This window comes from Calonectris borealis, chromosome 3, assembly GCF_964195595.1.
Source record: "Calonectris borealis chromosome 3, bCalBor7.hap1.2, whole genome shotgun sequence".
In the NCBI taxonomy this organism is placed as follows: domain Eukaryota; kingdom Metazoa; phylum Chordata; class Aves; order Procellariiformes; family Procellariidae; genus Calonectris; species Calonectris borealis.
In genome coordinates, this window is record NC_134314.1 from 78,890,955 (window position 1) to 78,911,024 (window position 20,070).

Consider the following 20,070-nt stretch of genomic DNA (forward strand, 5'->3'; position numbering starts at 1 on the left):
TAAGCTGCAATTAGTCCATAAGCTTCTACCATTCCACATTGAGTTTATACATACCCCTTATAAAATTTCATGACTGTTAACACATTCTATATATGATCACTTTAAATCTGAATGACTTTAAACATTTATTGCCACTTAAGGATGTGGAAATTTCTCGAGTTTTGCTGGGGTTTTGTTAACAAAGCTTTTGAATCCTAGAAGCCCATCAATGGCAAGGTCAGCCAAACAAAACGCAGTAAGAACAAAAAAGCTGTGCTCTGCTCTACTACGGCATGTTACTGAAATAATCTCCGAGGCATCCTGCAGACACAGCTTTAAGGGAATCTAATTACTACTGTCCAAAACCACCAGGTTTTTCACATCACCTATCCAGCTCACATTTCCTGTTTTTCCTTTTGCTTAAGAAAATACTTGTAAAATAAAATGTACTGTAGTAGTAATAAAATTTGGGGCTCACCTACTCTCTTTTAACATGAATCACTCCAGCATTCTTTTAATTTGCAAATGCACATTCAAATTATCCTTCACCAGCTCAAAGGGAAATTAGAAATGTTCCCATGCAGACATCAGATATATTGTATACAGCTTCACAAGTAAATGAAGAAATGGATAGATTGGGCCCTTTCTTTAGTGGGTTTTAATATTTTACTTCAAAAACAGAGTAACAGTTTGCATTTCTGGTAATGACACTGAACAGTGATTAATAATCAAAATAAGGAACCAGTGGATTTTCAACCACAACTTAAACAATATATAGTCAATAAAAAAGGAAATATGAGAAAATAAAGTCCCATAATTTCCCAAATACTATACCGATAACTCACAATGCAGTAAAAGGCAAAGGTTGAGGAGACAGCAGGATGCCTGTGCGCTGCTCACAGTATCTTTTGCTGCTATAACCACTTGCAGTGAGAATGTAAGTCAGTATCAGAAACAGATAAACATGAATAGCTCTGTACTGACATTGCAATGTCACTGTCTCTCTCCCGGCAAAAGTTCAGTAATAAAAGATACCTAGTGTAGACAGAGCATTAGATATCTCTGCTGCCAATGAAGGAGAAGGCAACCAAGACGGCAGCGTCACTCTGGGTTTGATAGACTACCAAAAGAGCAAATATTGGCCTGGAGAGTGAATCCTTTGGAAGCTTCCAGGTTCACACATTCTGGCACCCGGCAGCCCACGGGATCCTGCAAAACCCTATTTTGATCTGTTTCCCCTGTTTCCCCTCCTTCCAGACACAGACAGAATCTCCTTACCTACATCAAACTCAGCTACCCTATTACCAATCTTTTTCCAACAAGTTCCACATGATGATGGACTTCTTTCTTTAAATGTGGTTAGGCAGGGGAACATGGAAGTCTGATACCAGAAACCTCCTATGTCTTGTTGGAACCTCAGAGCACACAAGGGGCTTCCTTTCCTGCCTTCTATGACACAACAGATTATTCCAGCTGGGCCCAAAATCTTCAACATGATTCTTTCCTTCCTAGTTTAATCTCTTAATTCCCTTTGATAAAGTTTCCAACCAAAAAAACTCCTATTAATTTTGACTGATGTTACAGTGTGGCTTGGAATCCACTAATGGTCTTATTGTGACCACAGAGAGCAAGAGGTGCTTAAAAAAATCAAACTGAAACAAAACAGAAAGTCCAAAACAAATGACATAACCATAACAAAGGTTCAACCACGGGTGAACACAGACAAATGTAACATATTTTATAGGCACTTTATGGTATAGGCAACATATTGTAATCTCTAATGTCTTTTTAAATGCTAATATATTAACAAGTCTTCCAGTCTTGGAAGGAATGCAGAATGATGTACACCGTAATCAGTTCTTGAGGGATATCAACATGACAGCATTCTCAATTCACAGCTAAACACAGCAAACATGGCTTTCAGATACGTAACAAAATCAGTATATATCCAATAAGCCATAATACCATGGCTTTTGGTGCTCTTTTCTTGGTGCCATGCACACCGTCTATTGAAATTATTAAGTAATTTATCTTGAACCCTCTTTTACTGTGACTGAAAAAACCCTCATTACTCCTCGTTTCTAACAGCTAAGAGCGTGCACATGAAGAATTACTGATGTTCATCTTGTCATGGCCCCACAGTTGGTTTTTCTAGTGAAAATCTAATGCTTGATAGAGGAAGCAGATTAAAATCCCAGTAAAAGAAAAGATGAGGAGTAGCAGCTCAAGTCTCTCAACACAATATCATCAGCACCTCCTGACAGCTATTCTTACAGCGATAAGAAAGTACCTCCAATTTTCAGGTGCTTTCAGTCTTTGGCTCTTCTGATGAAAAGGTCAACTACAGGTGTAATTAATGCTATTTTTCTAGTAGCTGTTGGTGTGTAGCCCGTGCGGATCTGGCACAACAGCAAATCCCAACCCACAAAGGCTAGAAACCATTCAACTAACTATACAAAGTTGGCCAGGGCTGGATTTGAACTGCAAACGTATTGCTTGCCATTTCACAAACTGCTCAGTTGTTTCTTCTTTTTTTATAATGGAAAGCAAATACCAATCATAAACTGATTTTTCCAATATTTCTTTGCAGAAAAGAGGTCTGGATAAGAATGAGGTTTAATGATTAGAATGAGGGTTAAAGTACACACGTGACAAGCATTCCATTAACAAACTGTTTTGGTGGTAAGGGTGACTGGATCCTGATCTAGTTTCTTCCACAGTAAATTTTGCTGATAAAACTGGCCCTACAAATGCTTAATGGAAAATCATTTAATATTCAACTGACATTAAATGAAAGCCTTAATACGAAAGCATTGCTATACAACTTGATGCTTGGCAAAAAAAACATTCAAGAGAAACGGGAATTAAGCAAATTAATATTAAGTGAGCCTAATGGATTTTGCTGCTCACATCCTTTTCTGTTCAGTAACAGCAATAGATTTTTACTCTTGGTAAAGGACGTAACAACCTACATGTAAGACCTCATGATAAAATTATTTGCAGATAGCTATAAAGACTGTACCCTAAGGCCAGTTTTTTTGCAGGCATAAGACTCAGCACAATAAGTAATGATGACCAAGAAAACCAAAGAAACAGAACTAATTTGGAAAGTATCCACAGGCAAAAACCTTGGATTTGTAAACTGGCTAAGTTAAAGTAGTAACCCAATACTATCATGCTAAAATCTTTAAAAGCTATAGGCTTTAAACACAAGTGCAGCAATCCCACTACATGAAAGACACAGGGATAAAAAAAAGAAAAGAAAAAAACAAACCACACAACAACTGCCTCCACTGTTTATAAAAACTTCTTATTTCCTTCTTGATAACTGACAGTGTACTTGACAGGAGATTTGCATTTTTAAACAACATAGTATGTACAATTGTTGGATACTTGTGAAATGAAGATGGTGCGCTTACATGCTGTAAAACAACTAGTAGTTATGAAGGTGGGGTTTAATGTCTTCATCATTCTGAATGGTATCAATGGTATCTAACTGCATTTCATTCCTGGAAACTTTCCAGTTGATTTACACAACTGAAAAACACCACAAGAGTTATACCAGTTCACTGACAAAGAAAGCTAAGTTGACATACCTCTCTTCTATCCCTTTCGTTTTAAGGCATGGTCAGCTAAGCATTTTTCTGAAAGATGTTTGTCCAGACAGTTCTCAAACACCTCCCGGGATGAGGATCCCCGAGCTTTCACACACAACACACTGTAGTGCTTCATTACAGCCACAACTGGGGAAGCTTTCCTAATGCCAATTCAAGCCCACTACTTCTTGCCCTACACACCATAGGTATGGAGAAGAGATGATTCCCTTCCTCTCCGCCTTATCCACACATACCTTCACCACTCAACTTTCTTTTCTTTAGACTAAGCAATACCAGTTCCTTTGCTTCCTGACCATTCTCCCTGCTCTCTCCTGGACTCACTTCAGCTCCTCCAATTTTTTCTTAAAAGTGCGGTGCTTAAACCAGACGTATTATTCCACCTGAGACCTTAGCAATGGACAGAGGAATGGGAAAATTACTTTACACAAAGGCTAGATTTCTGCTTCTGCTACATACAAGTGTCTTTTTTGCTACAGCAATGATATTGCTGACTCATGTTTACCTTCAAATTCACTGCAAACCCCAGAATCTTTCTCAAAGTCATCAACTGTCCTACCCAGAGAGAGGCAATCTGTGGAGAGGCCAGCACTTCTCCTCACTGAATCATTGTCCAGTTTCTTCAGACCATTTTCCCAAGATCATTTTGAATTCTAATCCGTCCCTACAAACACATCTGCAGTCCTTCCCAATTTCATGTAATATGCAAATTTAATAAGCCTATGTTCTTCCTTCACCCATGCATGAATGAATATACTGAGCAAAACCAGATCCAAGATAAATCCTTGAGGATTTATGCAAAGTACCCTCCGATTCTGATAGTGAACCACAAACAACTAATTTCTGTCTAGTTTTCTAACCAGTTCTGCATTGTACCTATAGTATATTCATCATGACCGTATTCCACAAGCCCATTTACCTGAATATTAAATGAAACAGGATGAAAATTTCACTGAAATATATCCTGACAGTTATTTACCTAATTTCTTTCAAGTTTGGTAATTTATTGAATCAAAGCTAAACTCAAGACGCTATAACTATAACTAACTTTCCCTCTTTGCTGAGTGTCACTACTCACTGGCAAATAAGAAAGCAACAGATATCTTCCACTTTATATGTAAAAAGAGTACATAGTGTTAGAATTGATTCAAGGATAGAGACCAAAATTCTCTGAATTGACTTGCAGCTAGAAGGGTTTCACCTGGAAACAAGTTTAAAAGACTCAAATTTCATAGAAGACGTCTACACATTCAAAATAATGTACCTTAGCCTGGCACAAAAACCTGAGACAGCAAGCAGTAGATGTTTCTTCCTTGGTTCTTAATAATCCAAATCAACTCACCCCATAAATTCACTAGGTGGCACTGCACATCAAGCTGCAACAATTTCTGCATGACCAGAAATTCTAGAATAGCTTAGTAAGATACACCCTGAAGCACAGAGTATGTGCACATATTTGTGGCCTCACATAATTATTTCTTACAATAAAGCTATTGGAAACTTCTGTCTGAAGCGAGGATGATCTGTTTGTCAACACAATTTGCAGTTTCAGGAACTAAGTAACACTCACAAGACCTAGTAAAAGCTACTTCAAGTGTAGGCCTATTAAATTCAAAGTCATACATCTTTACGTAGGAATCACAATGTAATCATGAGGTGAATTACTCACACAAATAACGACTATAAACAAGAAGCATCTGAAGAATCAGTTAATATACTAATACATTAGAGACTCTGTAGCTGTGATAAGTATTTTGGAAATATTGCCTTGTAAAGATGTCAGCTTATGGGCTTAAATTCATGCCCAGCTCGCATGGTACTTAGGCACATTGATTTACACACACACACCATCCAATATGAGGATTTCAGCAAATCCTTTAAGTCATGTTTGAAGATGATATTCAATTAAGATCATAACATGACAATTATGAACTATATATTCAAGCCCGTAAGAAATAAAACAGAAATCCCAAATAAAGTCAAGTCCTTTGCTGGAGAGTTGTGAAACATTCCTGTTCGATTTGGAAGTGTTTCCAGTCTCCAATATATAGAATCTGCAAAATGGATGTTATGTACCTTAAGAATAAATAATTTTATTTGTATAACTGCACTAACCCATGGACAAAGATAATTTCTTAGGTACGGAGAAACTTCAAGAACCAGAGGCAGTATGTGCACAGGTCTGTTCAGATCACTTGTCCCTGATGAGGAAGCTACATTGTTTCTAGTACCTGAGTATTTTGCAACGCATTCTACCATATGTATAGCACATGGAAAAATACATTCTGATACACAGGGCAATTTTATGGTGAAGGAAGGAGTTGGGCATGCGAGTGCTACTTACCTGCTTGGGGGCAATCATTTGAAAAGTAGAATCATACCATCAGAACACCCTTAGCAAGGAGTGCAACGAGTCCTCATGCTCCCAAGCAATTTGAACAACCAGAAGGTCGCTAAAATAACTGAACTGGCCACACTCATTCTGGCACCAATTCTGAGTAATACTTGCATAAAGAAACGCACTGTAACCTGCAATTGGTGCCGCGTCTTCCATTTCAAGCAAATTCACTCAAGTAAAGATCCTGAAGGCATTCAACCTGACCGGTCAGCAAGAAATTACCTTGTCCTTACACTGTTATCCAACTCTAATACAAGTCAAGATACAGTTTTGTATACCTCAATAGAGAGAAAGAAAATAAGGCTATAAAGAAACTTTACATACGGACCCGTATTTTAAGAAACTCACATTTGTGCTGTTAAACTCCAAAGGAATTTTTTTCTAAAACAAGGTCCTCCTTTAAAGGCCAGTGTATCATCTATGTTTTGCAAAAAGAAAAGGACCAGCTAATCTAGAGCTTTTCTTCACATTAAACAAATCTGCTTTCAGTTCTAATATAAAAAGAAAGATTTACAATGAATTCTTGGTAAACCATGAGAAAAAATGCAATAATATGGCAATTCTCTCAAAATTAAGAAATAATAGCGCACAGTATGCAGTAATCATTTGCTGGTTTTCATTTTGTAAATATCTAGAATTTCTGTAAAAGGAAGTTATCTTCTACCCTAATTAGAAACTCAGTATTTAATCTAGGCCAAAGGTAGCTATACAAATCTCATATTGCAAAAATGTTCCTTAGCTGAGATTAACACGTGTCAAGATTCTCAAATTTGGATTTCTTTAAACAGGCAGAAGTATACCTATATATATTTTCAGCAGGAGCTGAAACAATACAGAATTAATGCTTTTGCTTTAGTTTTGATCCTAAGTTCCCTTACAGAATATAGTCAGAACACACATCACTGAACGTTACAAAACCATTTGGGAGAAAGTAGGTATCTACTTATCAACAACATTCCTCCATTCTTACACAATCCCCTCCCAGTACCTAATTCTCAAAAAGACATATACACACACTCCAGAAAAGCTGTATTCAGGCACAAATTATTTCTTTGAAAGCATGGTGGAAATAACTGTTACATCAGATCTAGTTCTGAAACACGAGGCTGTTGACTGGATAAATACAAGCAGATTTATGTATATTTCTGAAGCTAACAAACAAAAAGCCAAATGCTAAAATTGAAGAAAAAAATAGTTTTGCTCTATTTGCGAAACGTAAGTCACAAACCAAGCATCAAAAAATTAAGCTACCAAAAAAAACCAGAAGTCATTCTTCAACATGTGGCCATAGGTGCTCAGCAACTAATTTGTCCAGGGTAATGATAGGGTTTTTTAATCATTTTTTAAACTTCAGCTTAAAAAATTAGCTCCTTTCTGCCACTTATGCTATGCAGAATCTTTTTGTTCCCATTTTAAAAATATATTTAATAAAAATAAATAAAAATACATTGCCAGTATTTGCTGGACAATGGTTAATCTCACTTGGACACATCCTTTAAATTAAATATTCAAGAGACAAAGATATCCAAATTAATTTTCAATGACAATTTCTTACAAAAAGTAGGCTAATGCATTACCATTTAGTTACAAGACTACAAACATGAGTCTGGCCCAAAGCCCACTAATGTGAATGGAAAATCTCACACTAACTTCAAAGGACTTGGGATCAGTCCCTATAATAACTACATGAAGAACATTCCATTTTGGGAGATGCAGCTACATAGCAGTGGTTAATAAAGTCAATGTGTGTTTTTAGTGGTTGGAACTTTTTTCAGGAAAGAGTTATACTGGGAAGCAAATAGATTCAACTGCCTAATAGGCTATTAAAAAAAAAAAAAAAAAAAAGAAAAAGCAGAAGGTCATAAAGTGGCCAGACCCCCAAGGTATCAGAAGACTGGAAAGAACCCTGTACTATGCCACACTAATCTAACAGGAAAAACCTCACCATAGTAAGAATTCTCTAGGTCTCAAGCTGTAAAGTTAATTTCACTGTGATCTTTTACAAAGCATTTAGAGATGAACATGCTCAGCTGGCATGCAGTTACTGCCGCTGAAGCTGGCCAGCGCTGTGCATTCAGAACGGATGGCTGCACTTCCCGCAAGCTCCTGCCTTTGGCAGCAGGAGGAAACTCTTCAGTGATCATTTGCATCACCCCCCACCCCTGACAATGGACGCTGTCACCTACTAATGAGAACCAAAGATTGCACTCACAAAGGATGAACAACACGTTACTTAAAACCCTCAGTGAAGGGGTTATTAAAAAAATATATGCTATACTTACATTCAGAGCAGACCCAATTTCTGAATAATAAAATGGGTTATCTTTATTGTATGAAATAATCATTAACTGAAAAAAATGCAAAACCCATTTCCATTTCTTTTAGGAAATTTCTGTATGGGCCTTCTTCCACATCCTTCAAATTAGACACTATCTTTTTGAATAAGTAAAAAATATTCTCAGGCAAGGCCCAAGTCACCTGCAGGTTTGAACATCTTCAATCCTGTTTCCATTATTTCAAAAATGTCATTCTTTCCCTTTTTCTGAATTCAATTATTTCACAAAGAGCAAAGGAAATTGGCTAATGGACTATACAAAAATAAACTATTAAAACTGGCTGTGTAAAGTAAGGAAACAAAAACAATGAGAAAAATATTTTCCTCTCTAGTCATTTTTCAGTAAGAAGAGTTCAATTTGTTTCTTGAACCAATAAAAGACATTAAATTTCTAACAAATTGTGATTTTTAAGTTGATGGAACTGACCAAAGTATAAGCTGCATTTCCTTCTTGGTAGCCATTCGAACTACAAAATCTTGTATAACGGTAACTGTACAAATTAATCTGGATAGAAAAAAATGTAATGCATTCTAAACGCCAAATAACAAAACAGCAAATATTGGACTCACTGTTATTCAAATTATTACATCAGAAACTAATTTCATTCATAAATTTTAAATGTACAATTTATTTTATGCTAACTAAAATCTACATCTGAAATTTACATTATCTCACTATCAAGTTGCAGCTGACAGTCAACAGAACAACTGATAACATTTTAAAAAAAAGCAGAGAGATGATTAGATGAACAGAATAGGCTATGCAGAGACTAAATTCAAGGTAAGTTTTCTATTTGTTAAAGACAATTAATAATGGGGCTAAATCGCAAGTAAAGTTGCTACAGTCAGAGAAACAACAGCACTACTGCCAAATCCTTAAAAAAAATTAAAAGGCCAAGGATCTAAATGCAGGAAACATTTTTTCATAACCGTTATGTTCAATAAACTTCTGTTTTACAGAAATGAAGATAACATAAAGTTAATATTCAGCACTCAGGTAATATTTCCTGCTAAATGACGTGCAAAATAAAATCAAAATATCATTGTCAAATTGGAAAATGCACTTGTAACTGTACAGAAAAGCAGCATCTTAATCCAGTATACTTACATTATTGCATTCTCCCAGGAAATATAGTGCAAATCCATCAGCTTTTGTAGCTGCCAAAGCAATAATAAAAGAAATAATTGTACTCACAGCGGGAAATCGAACTTACACAAGATCTCTGAGGTGAAACCACAGATTCAATTCCACTAAGGACAAACATCTAAAATTCTAAAGGTGAAGGTCTATTGCTCTCCATTGAAACTTCCCAGACTCTACGAAGTTAGAGGTACGAGATAATTCTTGTTTTCCCCATTGCCATTTACTACATTCTAGAAGATAATTAAAAACAACCTCTTTAAACATCTTAATCTTATTCCAAGGCCTAATGTCTGTAAATTCAAATTAATTCATATGACAGTATAGAAGTAACATAAGACTGTGTATTTACAATATAATCAGCCAGATAACATTATAATTTCCATGAGTAAAATAAATACCATTTATGGTAATTGGTAAGCTATATTTGTCCTTGCCTTAAGATAGAAAATTATGGGAAAAAAAATGTTGCAAATATTGCCATAAAAATGTGTTTCAAAACAAACTGTTTCTATTTTCTGCACCTGCCCCATTTTAAAAACTGACACACACCAGAAAGTTTATACTTGTCAGATTTCTGCCAAATTCAGATTGTTGTATGAAACAGGGTAAAGTCAAGTTCCTTAAATGCTCAAAAGTTTAAAGTCAACCAACCAACATAACTTATTGCCAAAATGAAACCTTTCAAAATCAGAAGAGGATATAGCAGTCAATGTTTTTTACCCTGCTTTACACAATAGACTTTGATACTTTGAGTGCAAGTCTGTCTGTCTTTCCAACAGTTAATAAACATTCTAACCAGTAAATGTACACATCTGATACCCGTTTTTTATGAATGAACACAAGAATCCATTTAGTACATTTCAGGGGAGTGATTATACTTGTGTGTGATCAAATCAATTGGCCTTCTGCATTTCTTTGACAAAAGGAAAAAAATCCCACTGTGTAGTTACTTGCTTATTGTCAACTGTGTAACACCAGTGAGAGTTCAGGGCATGGTAATTTGCATTCAGATTTTAAATCCTACAGCTGTAGTATGTAAGCACACTGAGTTATGAGGCAAATGAGCACTGTAAAGGAAATATTAAAAAAAAAATCTCATCTGCTTTAGAAAAGAAAAAAAAATGTAAAAGATAAGCAGATGCGATCTCCTATAGCTTCTCGCTTGCTGTGTATTAACAAAATCCAGTCTGATTTGCTGTGAGCTGGACATCAATATCCAAATAACCACTCACGCAAAATCAGTAAACAGAAGTGGTTCTTTTAAAACATCATGTGTATAAACCAGAACTATTAGTCATCATTACAAAATGATGAAGTAGCAGGGATGGTAAAACCTTTCTAAAGAGTTGACTGAAAGCTATACTGAGCAAAACTATGATACATCCTACAGAAGTCTGAGTACATCCACTCTAGCTAAAAAGAAGCTAAATTACACTTACAGTGTTATTGAGAATTTTTTTGTTTTTAACTTTTGATCTTGTATAGCGTTTTCTTACCACAAAAGATACTTACATCAGACAGAAAAAAATGGTTAAACAACTGAGTGTAATTTGAGATCACACAAAAGATATGCCTTCTTTCAGTAACATCTGTTTTGTTTCAAAAGGAGTTCAGGTATGCAGTGATATTACCGATAGATTTTTTTTTTTTTTTACTTTCAACATTGAGATTGCAACACCATCATAAGCAGAATAGTCTATCCTTTGGTCCATGTAACAGGGGACTTTAATTTTGCAATTGGATACACAACTCTCTCCAAAGATGAAATTCACTTAAGTGCAGTCAGGGATTCACTGAGGGACAGAAGGCAAAGTAAGTTCATACTGAGACAACATCTAAAGAAAACACTTAACCCTCAATACCTGTCTTTATTAATTAAACCACGTAAGAAATGTGCTGTGCACTGATGCTAAGTAAAAGCTCAGAGACATCTGATTCTCTTTCTTACCTATTTTAATGATGCTGCTCAGTTCATACAGAAGTAGTTGGTTATCTCCTCCTGTATCCAGGCGCTGTTCTATGTAGCTGTTCAATTCGTACACTACACCTTGCATATTCGTATCCTGGTACTATGGAAGCAAAGATGAGAAGAACATTTTAGAATAACTCAGATGTATTTTGCAGGTTTTAAACATATAAATTCATGAAAAATAATACGTTGAGATTTCAATACCAAGTCAATCGCGACTGTCCTAATCCAGCTGCCTGACGAACGGGGTCACTGCCAAGCAAGAGGCACAGTACTCCACTCTATGCTCCATTAGATATTTGTCCAAAGTGTACCAAGTACACCACTGAGCAATTAGTAATCACCTAAACTTGGCCAAGGTCACACGACAATGTCTCACGAAGAAACTGAGATGCGCGACAATTATAAGGTAAGTAACCTTCAACTCCTTCCTGTTAAGCTCCTACTCCACCACGAAAGGAGGCAACTAGCTGCCTCGGCCAGCATCTTCCAGCTCAAATTCATGAACCAAATGACAGAACTGTGCCAAGCACCAGAGCTTTGAGGTGGTAGCTCAAGTAGCTCAGCCTTTCAAATACAGCAGCAATTAACACCAACAGACTGAAGGACAGAAATCGCATGAGTCAAAATCATGCTAGCCACTGTGGCCTAACAGGCATTTGTTTCAACTGAAGATGGCAGACAAAGCCAGAAAGAGATTACAAATCAGTTAGGGTATTTAGATGGGAGCAATGGGGTGCTGGTTCCTGGTACGATGAAACATCATGACATGGCTAAAATCACATAGGAAAGGAGATGCAACCTCCCTTCAGGAGCCCAGCTGCATTTGGTTATCCAGATCCCGAGTCCTGAAACAAAGCCCTGAAGGGCTGATAAAACTGGCAGTAAATGTGCATGTGTAGCATGACAGCATCACAAACAATAATTTCACAGAAAGCAATACTTGGCAGTAAGTAAAGATTCATTACCCTGCCCCAAACTGGTAATGTGGTAACTGAAGAAAGTAATATGGTTAATTACTTATTGAACTCAGTGATGCAGTAAATTATGTTGCTTAAACTAAAAATGAAGCTGGTGACATTTAGACGAATTAATGTTGCTTGAAAGACTAAGACTTATTCTCCTGCTCATTCATACTTTAGAGCCAAACGTAATATAGATCAGACTGATGTAAACAGTACTATGGAAAATGCTACGAAAGTTCAGAGTACCACAGTCTACCCACTACATGCATTTATGTGCATGTATGTAACTCTGCTCCATCTCTCTCTGTCTGCAACTTCGGGTAAATTTGTACGTGTGACACTGATGGATTAAGCACGTAACTTACACAATATATTCCATGATATAACTTTTATTCCCACTATTACTTTCATGCATTTCTACATACAACACACTACGTCATGAATACAGAGCATACGGCCATATATTTAGGATACATTTGGCTGCTTCATCTCAAAAAAAAAAAAAAAAAACAACCAAAAAAAACCAAACTCCACCAACAAAACACCCAGGTGGTTGCTGGATAATATCAATTCCCAATTCCTTGAAATTAAGCAGATCTTAATCTTGACTTTAAAATGGCTCCTGAGAACACACGATCTTTGTCGTGACCCCTTCCTAACACAAGGTGTTGTATTAATCTATTGCTCCAGATGGACATATTAGAACATTTGAGAACTAGGGTGTCCAAAATGCTCTCAATGTATAACAAACTTAACACTTAATAATTCTTTCTATAAATTGATGTGATGATTATACATTTTGACAGCAATGTAAGGTCACAATGCATACATGTATAAACTGCTATAAGTCTTGAGTTTACAATACAGCATGTCATTACCATTATTAGCACTGTATGGCAGCTGGCAAGCTTCCATTGACTGTCCTCTGTTGTGTCCCACATTTACTACTGTATGATTCTTCAAAGGCAGAAAACAATAGTGTAGTTTTATGAAAGTGGAATTTTTATATTCATGAGTTAGCTGTAAATGGCCATATAATAGGAAAACGGTGAACGAGAGTCTATATTATTCATACGTGTTCAGCCATATCTGCAAAAGTACATGTAGCCACATATCCTAAAGCAACAATAGCTAATCGAGCACACAGGCACGAAGCCTTTATCCTGTGGAAAAATGCTTTCTCAGAACTTGGAAATGAATACGTATCTCTTCACCTGTGCTGCACAGTCAGGTTTTAAATCAAATCTTCAAAGGTTAAAGCTAATACATTAAGAGAACGCATCATCAAAATGAACCCACTGGCAGAACAGCTGTGGCAGAATAATAACATTCCCCATAATCAAGCAGCAGTTCCGTGTGCATAGTAATTACATAATAAGCTATGTGCCCTTTATCCTCACCTCTGCAACATACGCTTGCAAACATTTTGTAAGCCGGGCAAATCATTGCATGCATGCATGTTACTAAAAAGATGGCAGCTGCGTAATACACACAGTGGTAACACGGCAGATTTCTATTACTGACAATCTGTGGATCCACAACTGGCCGGATTACTAGAATTTGTCCAGATTCACAATTAAGTTATTCTATGACTTAGATCAATCACAAGCAAAGAATTACTCTGTCATGATGTAAAATGGTTTTATTTTTATTACAGTGGAATGAAAGATGTTTATTTATTTGGTTCTAGGCATTTCAGATTGGAAAACCACAATTATGTTTGGTTGAAAAGCCGCAATATTCTTTACAAAACCATGTATTTAAACACTGACTAAGTCATCAGCAAACATTGGTACAAGCACTATCCAATGCGGTTGCTAACACAGACCTGTGCATATTTGGTGTAAAACTTACTTTAGGGAAGTAATTCCTCAAAAAAATTCAACACACTTGGTGGAAAAAGAGTATTTATTTGTCATCAGATATAGCGCAAGTACTGTTTCTTAATTTGTTAAGGTAGTTTAGTTTGCACTTTAAACATTATTAACACTCAACTCCTTTTAATCAATTCATTCTTCCCATTGCTGATTTTCTTCTATTTAAGATTCAGTGTCTACAAGTATTTTGGCATATTTATTGTAAAATTCTGAATTTCAGTGACATTACATTAAAATAATTCAAGTGGACTAAAAACTGATTTAGCACTATCATACCACTATCATACTGGCATCATATTTCTAGTAGCTGCATGTATTATAATGCTATGCGAAAAACTAACAATTAAGAAGGGAAATCCTGTTATAAATATTCATATTCAAATTTATAAATATGAAAGAAGGATGTTTTTGCAGGATTTATATAAAAATATTTCTATGGTTATTTGTCTTTAGAATATTGTGGTGCAATAGAAGACAGCAACCCATGACAGGTGATTCAGGCATAGTGCTGTGACTTAGATCTAAACAATGAGGCTTGAGAATCACAACATTTTATTCCATGAAAGGAGATACTGAAATATCATAGAGTGAGATGAACTTTAAGCCTTCATTCTGAACAATTAAGACAAAAAATATATTCAAGGAAATAATTTAATATCTAAAGTAAATTTTATGTATGACAAACTGAAATCAAGATGTAAACTTTCATGGTTATAGGGTAGCTGTGCCAGGGGCGGTTTATGCTTCTGCAGAAGCATACTGCTGCAACAAAAAGCCTTCCTTAATACAGCACAGGGTCAATAAATGCAAACATAATCCAGAAGTTGATCTCTTTTCTCTGTAACTTCCTAAAATGTCTTCTGAGTAGCAATGAGGGAGTATGTTCCTATGTAATACTTACTCCCTACTAGAGAGCTTGTTCTCCACAGCAACAATTGCTTGGTTCTGCAACAGAAACATGACTTTTTACAGACTTCCTAGAGTATGACATTATCGCAGGCTAGGAGGAGTTAGAACAAACGAACAGCCAAATTGCATGTAATGTGGAGAGGGATGGCCAAATGTGCTTTGGGGATGCAGAACTTCACTGGATGAGAAGAGAGGAGAAAAACTGTGAAAGCCACAAAACATGGGGGGAAGTGGCCACATCCAGAGAGATTCCTCTTGATGTTGCTTATTTTTCGTCTGTAATTTAGGCATCTTAGGCTGGTTTCAGAGGATGTCAGAGAGAACCACACGACAGAGCTCTTTGTCAACTGATGCAGGCGGCCTCCAGCCGACCGCAGGGCTATGAGGGCCAGAGGAGTACCGCCTTCTGGGGGGGCTGTAAAGTCCTGTCTCCTTCCAGGTCACTGGGGAAGGACAGCACAAGTGTTTTGCCCAGGAAACGGGAGAAGGTGCTGACCTGTCATATCAGTATGCATTGGAAATCAACTTCTGGGAAAGCAGGGGTCAATTCTTTTAGCAAGCATCAAGCACTTTCTTAAAGATTTTCAAGGCTCCTTACCCACCCTTTCAAGTATTATCAGACTGCAATGTAGAGAGGCCCTGGGAAAGCAGTATGGATCCTCATAATCATGGCTTCAGGTCCAGCCCCTGGTGCCATCCCAGGCTTCTCCTATTTTGTTTGCTATGCTAGAGGAGCTCGGAGGTGAGGGGCACTGCCTGCCTCTCACCGTTACACAGGCTGGCTGGAGAGAGTGCAATGAGGACATCAGCAGTGCTGAGCGAGCTAATGTTATACACGTTGCGCCCAGTGCCACCCTATCCATCTGCAAGGCACTCTAGAGGTGTCAGGGGGGCCACACCACAGATAGGTGTAGGCTATTCTGTCCAGGGCACTTGACACTGAGGCCATAAATGTAATCTGAGACATGTAAGCAGGCAAACCCCCCCCCCCCCAACAAAAACAACAAAAAACAACAACCAGCCTCAAAAAACTAAGGACAAAAAAGCTTTGCGAGATCAAAATGACATTCTTTAAAAAAAAAAAAAAAGAAAAAAAAAAAAGTTGTTCAGGTAAGAAGCAATTCCTGGACCAGAATTAGGATCCATTGGGACAAACACAGGCTCTTGTAAGGAGCCTCAGTTGTTGAAGGATGCTAAATCACTAAGAACAAAGGATGTACATAAGGCCAAGGAGATTGTATATAGGCACGGGATTTTAAAAAGCCTATTCTCTCTTTGGTTACATCAGGTAATATTTCTGATAACCAGCTAATACTTCATCAAACCACCTAAATTAATCTCTCAATGACAGCATCAAGACTTGCAGATAGTGAATCCAAGTGATTCTGCACAGCACTTCATACAGAACAATGTCCTTAGGCAGGGACTGGATTTCACAAACACCTAAGTCATGAGATCTGACATGTGACAACAATCTGTGCCCAAACTTCTTCAGTCTTCTCTTTAAAACCGACAGCTACTCTCTTCTCTATGAAGCATACTACATAACATAAGCAGCTGCTAAACCCCAAACGACCAAAATCTCCTGATAAACTTCCAGCCAACACAAGTTTTCTTTCCTATAAAACTATAGTCTCAGCAACAAGAGTCATCAGGGAATGAATTTAAAGATGAACTAAAAAAACCTTCAAATAAAAAAAAAAACTGTATTTGTTTGCAGTCTTAATGCTCTGAATATTTGCTTGACATTTGATTGAGATGTCAAGCTAAACTATTTCATGCTAGGTATGCTCATACTGGACCAGAAGTATAAAAAGACTGGTCTTACATATGTAAGTTCTCAATGCCATTGATACCCGCTTTATAAAAAAAGAATTCCCAACAGCAACACCTTTGTACTTCTTAAAAACAAGCATTGCAATCACAAAGACAAATAAACAACTAAATTGTTTGATGTCTTTTGTTGAAATAGATCAGCTTTCCTTTCCTTTCAGCATTATGAAAAAACCCAGATCCACAATTACCACCCTGATTTAAGGGACTCACTCTACATAATTTTCCAGTTGCCTCCATAACCTATCTTCTGGGAAGATCATCAATACTCAATTACTGTATCTTTTTTAAAGAAATACTATATTTCCTTTAAGAATTTTGGGACCATTACTTTATTTGCTCACGTAATAAGCAGATTTTTAAACTGAAGTATATTCTTGCCTCTTTCCTTTTTTTTTTCCTCTCCCCCCAAAAGGAATGCATAACTAGAGAGGAACATATTGGTAACCAAATCCAGCCTTTGCAGGCAAAGACAGCCTTGTAAGAGACATCTTGTTTAAAAGTACCTAGAACATTCATTCCATGTGTCACCACAATGAGCATTCAGACAACTAATTTAAAAACAAAAAAGGCCAGACCTGTGAGTATCACAATAGTCACATACTTCTTCAAATGCAAGAATTTATTGTATTTTAGTTATAGTAGTGTTATTGCATTTCTGATGACCAATGGGTATAAAGAAAGAAATGCTTGTAGAAAAAAAGCCAAAATATTTAATTAAAACAACTAATAAAATTGGGAAAAGGATACAAACTTTTATTCAGGTCATTTTTATGTGTATATAAGTTAGGTTGTGTATATGTTTGATATGTATGTTTATGTGTACTGCTGCCTTCTGTAGGCCCGGTACTTTCACTGGCTGCGATATTTTGCATTGTTTAGCTACACTGATGGCTAGTTCACACCTTGCATAGAAACTGGTGTTTCTCATTTTTGGGCACAGACAACTAAGAGGTAACTGTGTCCTAATAGCAGTGAAAACACATCTAAACTGCACATGTGAAGAACCAAAAATATGGGTCTGGACTTCATTCCAAAAAAAAAACCAAACCAAAAAAAAAAACACGACCACACAACACCCTCCCTCCTCTCCCCCCCCCCAAAAAAAAACCCCACACCAAAAAAAGCTACAGAAAGGGAACAAAACTGCTTGCTTGCTTCAAGGTGGAAATGCTGAGCCAAAGGATGTCAAATCCTCAGACTGAAAAGTAGAAGTAGAGAGGATGCAGTAAGCAAGCTTACAGTGCGGAGCTGGCTTTCAGAGGAGCAGTGAGCTTGGAGGGGAAGCTCAGAAAATCTCTCTGCTCCAAGAAATCAGAAGAGGTAACGGGTTGGCTGGAGTAACCGGTTTCGTTTAATCCTGGACACTGGAAAGCAAGAAGCTATAAAGAGCAGACTTAGCTGAGGTGATTAATTTTAACGCTTGTACATAGCCCCAGAGAAAACTGCTTCTACACGCATTTGCCTGACGTCTATTCTTCTTGTTTTGACTGGAGAGGACATGGGTTAGAACTTGCTCGGTAAATAAAGTTTAGCATTGCGGCACCATATACAGGTATTTATGAATTGTTTGTTCGCACATCAGACACTGTTCACGACAAAAGCAAAGAAGGAAAATATGAGATGACATTTGGCAGGATGGGCCCTATTATGTCAAAAGATGCAAACCAGCTCTCACTCTGCACAGAAAGGGTTCACTAATTTTGAAGGCACATGTTTCCCAGCCTGTTTACGTAGCTGATTTCCAAGCCTTGGAGAGATGGCGAATGCCTTCCCTAGGAGAAGCTTCTTGCCAAATAGCCCCATTCACTGGCATCCAATTCTATTCTTTCCATCAGCTCCTTCCCTGTTATCAAATGGTAACACTGAAATAAATTGCTTCATAGTAATAGGAAAAATATATAATAAAAAGCAAAGGCTTGGCTTATGAGAAAAGAACATTATGATTATATAGAAGTAACCATATAAGCTGTTATTAACTGTAAGGCTCATAAAACTGCATGTATATCTCAAGTATATCACCTCTCCAGATTATATAATAATACAGCATAATGAACTTCATTTTAACTTGACAAGGCTGAATGCTGCTCCTCTTTTTAAAAAGCTTTTTATAAAATCACATTCCCTCCTAATACTTGACTTGCAAGCACTCTAAAGACATCATGTACAAAATTAAAAATAAACTTCCTCATTTTCCTACCACTGTTGCTTATCACTACCACGGTATCCACAAGATCTTCTTTATAAAGAAATCAGCTTATATAAGCATCTTCTTCTTGTGACAATTGGTGCAATGCCATTTGCATCACTTCTAAAGACTGAATATATACCTATGTCCTAGTTCCCCTAACTTTTTGATTAACTTGTTGCAGTCTTCAGCCCTGGGACTGTGCGAAAACATTTAAATCCCATCTTTAATAAGGAAATACTACAAAGAATGAGCTTGCTTTGCCAATGTGTCATAAAAAGCCCAAACTTTTCTTATCAGTCGCACGGTGAAGATACATCCAATTACTGCAACTATTTACTGAAAACACACTTGCTAATTCTGTAACCGTCAGTGACATACCATGCTGGGTGCTAGCTGGTGCCAAGGCAGCTGCCAAAAGCTCCAAGTCCAAAAAGGGGAAAGGAGAGGATTAAAGTATCATTCCTGTTTCCAAGAATAAAGTACTGTAAATGAGCTAGTCACTTGCTAGGTAATAACTTTCTGGTGTTTATATGGTAAACTTCTACAAAGTGAATTGCTGTTGGCATCACCGGAGTTTACAAAGCGAAGGTACTTGCCAAAATGCAGCTTCACTGGAAGTATTGTTCAAGTAAACATGGAATGGAAAGTCATTAGGCAAAATGAACAACAGCTAATTTCACTGTGATCATATCAGGAACATTAAGTATTTTTGTTTAAACTTCAGAATCTGAGGTACAAAACAGCACACAGTGATCACGGGAAACTTAACAGCACGTAGAACAAAATCCTGGCTATAGTTCATGTAGGAATGGGGTTATTTTTGCCAACTGAAAAGAATAACATGTCTCCAATGCAC

General features: G+C 37.0%; 1 protein-coding gene across 1 annotated transcript in view; it reads right to left on the reverse strand.

Annotated features, from left to right (window-relative positions):
- Nucleotides 1-20,070, reverse strand: part of PDE10A (phosphodiesterase 10A) — a 190,354-nt gene that overhangs the window by 52,802 nt on the left and 117,482 nt on the right. Inside the window, exons 4-5 of the mRNA XM_075146315.1 lie at nucleotides 11,419-11,539; nucleotides 9,435-9,484 (exon numbers count right to left, since the gene is read on the reverse strand). Of these exons, the coding sequence (XP_075002416.1) occupies nucleotides 9,435-9,484; nucleotides 11,419-11,539 (171 nt within the window). The remainder of the gene's footprint in view (nucleotides 1-9,434; nucleotides 9,485-11,418; nucleotides 11,540-20,070) is intronic.